We start from the raw sequence: 11,597 nt of genomic DNA on the forward strand, positions 1-11,597 counted from the left end.
TATGTAGTACCTACTTTCCCAGAAGGCGATTGAATTTACGCTGTGTTGAAGCACCATCAGAAGTAGATGATACAATGCGATTAATAGATTCACCCATCTTGTAAAGCTCAGCTTTAAGGTAGAAGCATACCCTGAAAACACATAAAAATTTTTAGCCTTTCATGTAATTATATTATCAAGTTCTAGGGAAATTACATTATTGAGGTTGGAAAACGGTGGGCGTGGCTCAGTTTTTGCTCTATAGACACAAATATAGCTTGAAAATTGCACCATTATAGCTCTTTTTATGTATCTTACCTTTCATCAAACTGCTTCAGTCTTTTTTGCTGTCTATATTGAAGCAAGCTTAACTAGACTACGCATAAATATTAATAATTTTTGTCTTTGTTTGTGAGCGGTGCATGGACAAACACAGTAACCTCTATCCCACGGTGTTAAACATTGTAAACATTATCGCAATACTTAAATTATGCGCTACATTGCTATTTGTCATGTAAACATTAGTGCTGAAATCTCATTGGTTTGTTATCATTTCCTGTTTACCCAAAATTTCGGGAGACGACGCGATTTATTTTCCCATCACGTGATACTCGCCGATGTGATGATTCGCTCTGTTTTTCGGGCTGTTTGTCGACCGTTCTGAGTAGCAATGGATAGGGGTGAAGTGTCGAACAGTCGCAAAATATACTTTAGCAAAAAATCACAACGTTTTAGAGACTTGGCTCACAGTCGCTGGTCGATGCGCTTGCGCAGCCACGTGGTGAGTGATGTGAGCCCTGAGCATCCAGACACTGAGGGTGAGAATAATACTAATTTGGACGATAATAACCCTAGAACAAGGTTAGAAACACAGAGTGTGGTGATGGAGGATGGAAATGGTGTTAATTTGACCTATAACACTCCTAGAATAAGTTCAGAAACACAGAGGGTAGTGATGGAGGATGGAAATGATGGTAATATCCCTGGGACAAGCTCAGAAACACAGATGGAGGATGGAAATGATGTTAGTTTGACCTGTAACACTACTAGAATAAGTTCAGAAACACAGAGGGTAGTGATGGAGGATGGAAATGATGATAATATCCCTGGAACAAGCCCAGAAACACAAAACATAGTGATGGATGATGGAACAAGTTCAGAAGGACAGATTTTGATGAATGCCTACAACGGTGGAGTGCCACAAAGGAGTGTGAGTGTTACTGAACTATATGACATGACAAGCACTGAAAGTGACAGTACACTGTCAACAAGCGAAACTGACACTGTTGATAGTAGTTCAGAATATTGCCCCACCCCTTTGAAAAAGGCTCGTGCAAGTCCAGTTGAACTTGGTAATAGTGTGTTCTTATGCCAAGCTACACAACTCCAAGAATTTATTGACCAAATAAATGCCACTACAGTGTGTTACACGCCAGAATGTACTGGAAAACTCATCCCTATAAACGTTAAATTTTTAGGACTTGGTGGGTGTGCAATGGTAAAATTTAAATGTAGTGGTTGTGCTGAAAGAATGATTAATTTAACAAGTTCTGTTAATGTTGCATTTTCCAACCGCATGGCTTGCAGTTTGGCTATGCAAGTTGCATTTATAGCCAGTGGCTTGATGCATTCACAATACAATAAGGTTCTGAAGCATGGCCTGGGCATGTCAGCGGTTAGTACTAAAAGCTTTTATGAAACAATTAAACTTCTACATCCTATTGTGAACACTATGATTAATGAGATGTGTGAAATGGCTAAAGGTGACATGAAATCACTTGATCCATCGGCTGTTGGCAGTTGGCGATCACTACTTCAGATGGAGCATGGTTGACAAGAGGTAGGTACAGCCAAAACTGTACATTCACAATAAGAAACTATGTCAACAATTCATTGCTTTATTTTGTGCATTTGTGTATGAGAGGAAAAGGTGTGGATCAGGATCAACTGTATCGTGGCACTGCAAAAGGTGCAGAAGGGCATGCAGCTGATATTGCTTTTGGCCATGCTAAAGAAGAAGGCATGATGATAGAAGTGCAGTGGCAAGATGGGGACTCATCTTCTGCAAAAGCCTTTAGGATGCATTATACTGATGCACAAAAATCAAAGGTAATGCTTTGTGGTGGTCATGTTGCACGCTCACACACTAAACATCTTGGAGAAATAGCAAAGCAAAAATCTTTCTCTGAAACAATGCAAGACGTACTTAAAGAAAAATTTCCTGAAGTTACAACAGTAAAATGTCACTGTCCAAAGCGTCACAAGAAGAACTGTGGCTGCCTCTCAAAATCTTTTCTGCGTGGTGCTCGAACCAACTTCTTTTACTGTTTATTGCAAGCAGAAACTGATCCACAATTTTTTGCAGCTCGTATTCTTGCTTTAGGGAAGTATCATGCTCGTGATATTCATATTTGGGAAGGGGGCCATTGTGATTTTCACAGTATGAAGGTTTGCTCCTGTGGTAATTGCGAAGGTGACACAATAGCGTGTGAAGGTGAGGATTACCACTCAAAGAACCCTCTGGCATGTCCATTCCATGCGCTTGCTTATGAGGTTGAATGTTCTAATCGTGCATCACAGGCCCCACAAATTATTCATACCGAATTGGGGCGAGGGCATTCAAATTACCCGGAGGCTAGTCACAATGTTCTCATAAGGTATCGGTCAAAGGACAAATACCTCCACAGTATTCACTACATGCTAAGCACCAACATGGGCTTAATGCAAGCCAACATGACCTGGCTTAACAAGAAATATGGGATGTCTTATCATTGGCTGCTGGAATTGTTTCGCCGATTAAGGTTGCCTTTATTTGATGGAATGGCAGCAGCATTACAGAGAGGGAATGAAGTCCGTGGTAACAATCTTGAAAGAAAAAAAACAGAAGAGGCTAAAGAGAACCGTACTAACTGGAAGAAAGCTCGTGTTCAAGAGCAAGAAGAAAGGAAGCAGTGGATTCGCAGACAGAGGATTCAGCACACATATGGCTCAGATGATGAGGATGACGGTGATGACGATGACTTGAGTGACAACTGTGATGTGGCTAACAATGAACTATGTGCTACCTCTTCAAGAAAGCAGGGGAAGTGTAAGTGTGGATCGGCCACCCACAGAATAACTAGCCATCGTGATTGTCCATTGAATAAGAACCATCAAGTTCGTTTTGAAGATGAGAGTACTGCCTCTGAAACAGAGATAATCTGTACATGTGGGTCAGAAAGAGGAACCCACAACAGGAGCTGTCCACTGAATCCCCGAAACCTCACTAGATTGTAACTCGACTTTACTTTTTACCGAACTGAACCGTGAACTTGACCTTGCTATTTGCTTGAATTGTTTTCCTTTGCAAGGATTACAATCTTTGATCTTTTTATGTATGCTTTTGATTTTATTTCCAATAAGTGGAATGTTTTTAGCTATGTTGACATGTATGCTTTTTGATTTCCTTTCCAAGGAATGTAACCTTTTTTCCTTGTAAACATTTTTGGTTTCTGCTCAAATAAATGTAGTCTTTGTACACTTTTGATGAGACTGATATTACCAGTATACATTCACTTGTAGTGTTTCAGTTGTACATTTATGATATTCATGTACTATTGTGTCAATAATAATGTAATACATACATGGAGTAGTATGCGACAATCCAACATGTGCATGCTGTTTGTGTGTTATCAGTAAGTAGCTCCAGTGCTGGTAATTCCAACTTGATATCCTGGCTTGATCTTATACTTGGGCTATCAGGTTGTTGTCTGCACATGACACAAAATACAGGTAATTGTAGCTAGTATAGATACAGCGGATCCTTACTAATAGCGAGCATTTGGATTAGTGAGGATCCACTGTACAGTGCATTTAGATGTGATTGAATACATGAACATGGTGTTTGTATATATTGTTTTGTGTCTTGGGAAGCACCTTTGTACAGGGTATGCATTTTGGTGCCACCCTGTTTTTTGACAACAGGTTTCTAATATATTTGTGCAGCAAAAACAACCCACTGCAAAGCAGAGCTGCTAAACCAAGCACGAGTTAAAATAACACAATACAACGTTGTCCTCACCTAATACTTCACAAGCACGTTACGTTTGGCCAGCTATCTAATCTGTTCTCACACGCACGAGGTAGATCACGTGATCACGAACATCGCTTGCGGCGCAAACTTAAAATCAGCCTTGGTACCTGTCTAATACTAGCGTTTTAGTTTGCAATGAATTGATAAACAAAATAAGTAAGTAACAGTTTGTTTTTAAAGATATGGATTTCAGGGTACTCTTCTACCTTAAGTGTATCTAATGCTGCTTGAGAAGATCCATCAGACACATCATGCACTCCCAACACAATTCCATTTATCAAAAATGCCATTTACTTTGTTTGTTGAAGTGTGGTACCATCACTATATACATTCCATTGTTCTGAATTTGCTAGTTCAGAGGCCTTTTGTATACTGCTAATGGTAGGAATTTCTGCATTGTGCATGTACGCAGCACAAGACTTCCCAGGAAGCTGAAGGCATCAGACGACAGATGACATTTTGTACAATAGGAGAAATCCCTGCAGGGGGTACACGCAATGACAGCAGTGAATAGTAAAGCTCCCTCACATTGGCAGTATATGAATGAGAGTGAAAAGGCAAAACTTTAGAGTGCATTTGAAGTTATTTGATTTGTTCAGATATTTGAGCTTCATGGCTTTCATGGAGATTATCTGTTTTACTGCGCAAGTCAGCCAATTCATACTTTAAAATGCAATTGATGTGCTTGATTGCATTCTCCAAGTGCTTGATTTGTGAATTATAATCATGCACAAGTTCCATGTATTCCTTCATGGCTGCTAAATATTGATGTAATTCTTTTTCTTGTTTGTTACTGAGATGCTTAAGGTAGTTGAGTGAGGTTTGCGGTTGTTTAATTTTTGACTATGCATGCTTTTCTCTCCTTTCAACATTATGTTTCAAATATCTACTCCTGTCATCAGAAATATTCTCTTCATCTGAATAATTTTCTGTCATCAGTAGATGTACACTCTCCTGATTCCTTGATCTCAGAAGTTTGACAAATTAAAATAATATTTCTTCTCACATAGGAATATGCATCCTTGTTCCCAGTTGTTTTTTGGCAGAGGTCAGGATTTATATCCCTATATATCATTCCAATTTCTTTAAGTGGGATCCGCTTTGTTTGGAGGAGACCATGTAAGTCAGTGTAAAATTTTGTAGAAGCAGGCTTGTTCAGTGTCCATGAACATTTGCTGGGATTGGAAATTATGAGCTCTAGACAATTCACGTCAAGACCATGTTTTTTCATTTCAATAGTGACATAGGTAGCTTGAGCTTTTACTCCTACACAAAAAGTCAAAGAGAAATTAGACTAATAATACAACGGTTTTGTAAAGCCTAGACAACATGCTTTTAACACGTGTTTAATTAAGTTTATTAGTACAACAGCCTGATACTACAGGGGATTTCCTGGAGGTGATTCAATATGAGTCCTGAGGTCTAAAGTGCATGCAGCACCTGCACCTTGTCAATATTCAATAGCAACACATGTACAAAATGTGCCCTCAGACAGTATAATGTGCATGAAATTAGGGCTGAATACATGTTTTCCAAGCCATGTACTCATAGCCCACAGAAGACATGGGGCCAAGTACATAAGTACTGATACTTTTTGCCAAGTACTTGTACTTGAGTACTTAAAGTACTTTTAAGTTTTTGTAAGAGAAATTAGACTAATAATACAACGGTAGACTTAAAAATGATTATTATGCAGTGTAATAGTTTAGTGAATATAAAAACTGCATCTTGCATATTTGTACTGCAAGCTTAAGTTAATATGCATGGCTGCATAAATTTTGCTATAGGAAAATGTACTGTACTTGTACTTTACCTAAGTACTTCCAGTATGTACTTGTACTTGAGAACATACTGTATGACAACAAATATTGGCGAAACGGATATTTGGCGATTTGCTATAAAATTGCAGTTGGCGAAATTTTGATTTGGCGAAATGCTCTCACAGAAAAATTGGCGTAAGTACGATGCTGTACTGACTGGCTTTAAAAGTTCTGAAAGTTTACGTGGAGCCACGCCCACTAATCGAGTTCTAGTCTAGTCAGTAAGCCACACCCATTTGCATGCGTGGAACCACACTAATTTATCAGTTTCAGCAGTATCCACGAAGGTTTGATTATACTTCAACAACTGCTTGACTCAAGGTTTGAAAATAATATTGACAAAATTTAAATTTGGCGGTTTAGTGATGATCGCCAATTCGCCAAACTTAGTTCACCGCCAAATTTAATTGATATACGGTAAGTGAAAATGAGTGAGACTGGTATGAAAATGAGTGAGATTATGTAGAGGGCAGCTGTAGTGTGTTAATCACACTCCTAAATGCAAAGAATTTCACCTCTAGGTGGTCTGGGGTATGAGAAAAGTTTGTAACTCAAGACATTCTCAGATGCAGTTTTGATCAAATTTTTTTTGGACAAAAATCATACAGATTTTAATCACATACATGACATAAAGGGATTATATTATTGCATATAATGTATACATAGCTATTATATAATTCATTGTTTGCTGCTGTGTGCCCTGTTATATTCTGATGTTGCTTTCTTTGCAGATTTGAATACTGCTTTTGCAGGACTGCATTTATGACAAGGCTCTGTTTTGATTATAACAGATAATGATCTGAATACATAGAATAACTTTACAGCATGGAAATGACTTAGTAGCTATATAATAATTGCATGTTAAAAAAATAATGTGAAGTAATATAATTACACTCATGAATACAAGCTGCAATATATCATAAATACTGCGATATAATGAAGTGCACCCTTACGAGTGATCACGTGATGCTAAGAAACGGACTGCTTTGGTTCGAGATTCATGCTGTGAGTCAGAGAGATTAATGCGTGAGTTTAGAGGTGTCGTGAGTGAGAGAGTGAGATTTTGCTTCAATGCGTGAGACTCCCGCAGAATGAGTGAGAGTTAAGTTGGAGGATTGTTCTGAGTTGTGATATAATTTAGAATGACCTATTGATTCTTCAATTGGAATATTTGGGTATAAGGATGTCACGTCAAGAGTTACAAGGAAACTATTGGGTGTTATGGTTATAGATTGGAGTTCCTGGATAAGGGTTTGACTGTTGGGAAGAATATGTGCAATTGGTTTGAGAAGATGATCAATAATAATAAGTTACATGTTGGAGAGTTAATGTGTGAAACTATTGGTCCAGTAGGTATTAGTGACTTGTGAAGTTTCTTGAGGAAATATATTAATGGAGTTCTAAGGTTGAAAGGTGGTTTAGGAAGTCGAATGTTTCATTGTCAATAAGGCCATGTTGGTGAGCATTATTTAGAAATTCTGTGATTGAACAAAATCTGGATTTAGATATTCCTGAAGTCTGTGGTAATATTTTGTGTTACTAAGGTGAGTAAGTTCATCTTTGATATAGTTCAGGGTAGTGTCCACTACAATAGTATCACCTTTGTCTGCTTTTTAAATTGTAATTTCTGTTCTTTTCTTTAATTTGTTGTCTCATGATTAGTTAGGTTGTCTCTGGTGTTTGTAGATCTAGATATATGGCGTACGTTATCTTTGCAGTTAGAGATGTATGAATTGATGGTAGTTTTGACTGATTTGGTGGATTGTATCGGTATGTCTTAATTGGAAGAAGTGGGTGTGTAGGAATAGTGAAGCTCTGGATAATAATTTGTATTTGAAATCATCAAGATTGGATAATATTTCATTATTGTTAATCATTCTTGTTGGTACAAATGAGAGTCCTTTGGAAAGAATCACTATTTCCGATTTATCAAGTTTAGCTGGCTCAAGGATGACAACAGTTGGGTAGTTTGTTCCTGTAGAGTTTGTAGGAATGCTCTGAATGTGTTGACAATTTCTTCAAAGTTGCTTTCTGGTTGGTTTTCTATTGTTCGGACTGGAGTTATTGGAGATGTTGTCTTGGATGATATACAGGTGTCTGTTGCTGGATTGATTGATGATCGGCTAATCTTTGTTGAAGAGGACATTGTCCTGTTGGGTAAAGAAATGTTTGTTGCTGTCGGAGAGGAGCTTGTCGAGGAATGTAAGTTGCTTGTTGTTGACTCTGTTGTGAGTAGTTTAAAGCTTCTTGTTGTTAAAACTGTTGTTGATATTACTGTTGTTAGTGTTGTTGTTGTGATTGATATTGTTGCGATTTTTGCTGTGGTTGGTAGAGTTAGGATGAGATAATACAGATGAGAATAGGGAAGTTGGCCCTAGCCCAGTTGTAGCAGAGTATGTCTGCCAGTGCCAGGGATGTGTTGAGACAGTACCATTAGTTGGATACGGGGCATATTCCTAATGTTGTTCCCAGGGGATACACCTTCTCACAATGGCGCAGCTTGTGTTGTTCTCATAGTAGTTGTAGTTTATTGGGAGTGGGGGGAGCACAGTGTTGTCAGGAAAAGGACCACGGTATGTACGTAGGTGATACTGGAGGTTGTATTTGCATGGATACTATGTGTGTAATGGTTGTGCCATATTGTAAGGTGATTATTATGGTGATTCATATTGTTTGTATAGTTCGAGATTTTTATTGTGTTTGATATTGTTTGTTGTGTTGTTGTCTTGGTAGATGTGATCTCGGAGGATAGGAGGGGCTCAGTCTTGTTGTGGAGGGCATTTGTTACATGCACGAAAGTGGTACAGAGTGTTAATGTTATGTGGTGTCTAGTGTTTGTACATAAGTTGTAGTGTGTTATGTCATATTGTAAGGTGTTTATTGTTCTGATTGTTGTTGTTTGTTGTAGTGGGAGTGTTCTTTGAGGGTAGGGGAGCTCATTGTTGTTGTGGAGTGAACTTACTACATGTATGTAAGTGATTATAGAGTGTTAAGGGTCATGTGATGTGATGTTTGTATACATTGTAAGGTGCTTATTGGTATTGTTGTGATTGAAGTTGTTTGTTGTATTGTTGTCATAGTGAAAGTGCTCTTTAAGGATGGGGGGGAGGCTTGCTGTAGGTGTGGAGGGATCCTACTACACGTGTGCAAGTGATATTGAGTGTTAACCCTTTAAGGACCACCAAAATGTACATATTTCTACCCTGTGGGACCAGGGTGTTTTCCAAATTTATATGATTTTCGTAAATGCGCTGTATTGCTTCACCTGAATAGATTTTCTCCAATTTTTTTTTATTTCAAGGTACACCATAGGAAGCAGTTTCCATACAATACACATTTATGGCTTCTGGTTGTTTTGTTGTTGTCATAGTAACATATTAATATACACAGTAGCACATTTCTGATAACTTCTCCGTGACATTGTTGCTATGACAACCACCACACACTGTGACAGAAAGAATATAAGCGAACGACCAAAACTATCACAGCAAGCACTTGTATGGCTTCACCGGTTTTACGTCACTGTGTATATAATTCCAGTTATTGTAATATTTATTATATGTGACCTTTATTTTCCCATATTTGCATACTACAAAATAATGTGTTATTATACTTTAACAGAATAGATTTTTCTAATTTTTTTTATTTCAATGTACACTGTGAGGAACTGTTTACATATGCGGCGCATTTCATGGCCTCTGGTTGCTTTTCTGTTGCCATAGATACGGTTAAATAATACATAGTAATACATTTTTGTATGTAGTAGTACATTTCTGGTACCATCTCTATGACTGTGTTGTCATGACAACCACCATACTCCAAGATTGCAAGATTATGAACGTACGACCAACACCAACACAAAATAAACATGTATGGCTTCACCAGTTTTACGCTATTGTGTCTATATTTCCAGTCATCATAATCAATTTTTTTAAATGTGATCTCAATTTTCCCATATCTGCAGAATAAAAAATAACGTGTATTATACTTTAACAGAACAGATTTTTCAATTTTTTTTAATTTCAATGTACACTGAGGAACTGTTTGCATATGCGGCACATTTCATGGCCTCTGGTTGCTTTGCTGTCGCCATAGATACGGTTAAATAATACATAGTAATACATTTATGTATGTAGTAGTACATTTCTGGTACCATCTCTATGACTGTGTTGTCATGACAACCACCATACTCCATGATTGCAAGATTATGAATGTACGACCAACACCAACACAAAATAAACCTGTATGGCTTTACCAGTTTTACGCTATTGTGTCTATATTTCCAGTCATCATAATCAATTTTTTTTAAATGTGATCTCAATTTTCCCATATCTGCAGAATAAAAAATAACGTGTATTATACTTCAACAGAATAGATTTTTCTAATTTTTTTTTATTTCAATGTACACTGTGAGGAACTGTTTACATATACGGCACATTTCATGGCTTCTGGTTGCTTTGATGTTGCCATAGATACGGTTAAATAATACATAGTAATACATTTATGTATGTAGTAGTACATTTCTGGTACCATCTCTATGACTGTGTTGTCATGACAACCACCATACTCCATGATTGCAAGATTATGAACGTACGACCAACACCAACACAAAATAAACATGTATGGCTTCACCAGTTTTACGCTATTGTGTCTATTTCCAGTCATCATAATCAATTTTTTTAAAATGTGATCTCAATTTTCCCATATCTGCAGAATACAAAATAACGTGTTATTATACTTTAACAGAACAGATTTTTCAATTTTTTTTTATTTCAATGTACACTGTGAGGAACTGTTTGCATATGCGACACATTTCATGGCCTCTGGTTGTTTTGATGTTGCCATAGATACAGTGCACTAATACATAGTAGTACAGTTTTGTACATTGTAATACACTTCTAATGTCTCCATTACTGTGTTGTCATGACAACCACCTCACTCCATGATTGAAGGATTATGAGTATACTACCAACACAAAATAAATTTGTATGGCTTCGCCAACTACTTTGTCTATATTTGCAGTTATTTTAATCAATTTTGATGCAACTTTTCCATATAATGCATACCATGTTGTTATGCTTTACAGATATTCTCCAATTTGTAGCACTGAGAGAACAGAAGTGATGTAACTTTGCTATATTGCACAACTACCTATGGTGGTGTGGCCTCTATTACATAATCCAGACAATTAGGCAACACAAATATTTTAATACATGCATATTTTAATACATGCTCCCTAACTTAAAATCCATCTCACTGTGCTATTACCAAACCTCACTAAATGTATGAATGGATATAGGATGAACACATGCATGCAAACATGCACCCACAAGAATGCACACATTGGGGGACACACACACACGCACACACTAACTCACACATACACTACACTTATGCAAGTACGTAAGCACTAACATACACACGCACACTCATACAAGCACGCAAGCACTAACACACACACCTACTTGCATGAATGTACATGAGGATACGTATGCTCACACACATGCGTCAATGCACATCATGTAACACAAACCAGTATATTTCTCTACATACCATTTTGAATAATTAGGTCATTGGGGAGGGGGGGGAATAAATATTCATAAAAATTATAAGGGTACATATACATGGTACAATTGGTGCATATGATGTATAGGAACATATGCAAGGCATGGGAGTTGCATGTATATTAGTTGAAGTCAACAATATAAGCAAATGATATAATATAC

General features: G+C 37.4%; 1 protein-coding gene across 1 annotated transcript; it reads left to right on the plus strand.

Annotated features, from left to right (window-relative positions):
- The first annotated feature begins 443 nt into the window (after positions 1 to 443).
- LOC136245292 (uncharacterized) lies at positions 444 to 1,813 on the plus strand. The gene is made up of 2 exons (XM_066036777.1): positions 444 to 840; positions 907 to 1,813. The coding sequence occupies exons 1-2, from the start codon at positions 650 to 652 to the stop codon at positions 1,811 to 1,813; spliced, it is 1,098 nt and encodes a 365-aa protein (XP_065892849.1). The 5' UTR covers positions 444 to 649.
- The last annotated feature ends 9,784 nt before the right edge of the window (positions 1,814 to 11,597 follow it).

This window comes from Dysidea avara, chromosome 15, assembly GCF_963678975.1.
Source record: "Dysidea avara chromosome 15, odDysAvar1.4, whole genome shotgun sequence".
NCBI lineage: Eukaryota > Metazoa > Porifera > Demospongiae > Dictyoceratida > Dysideidae > Dysidea > Dysidea avara.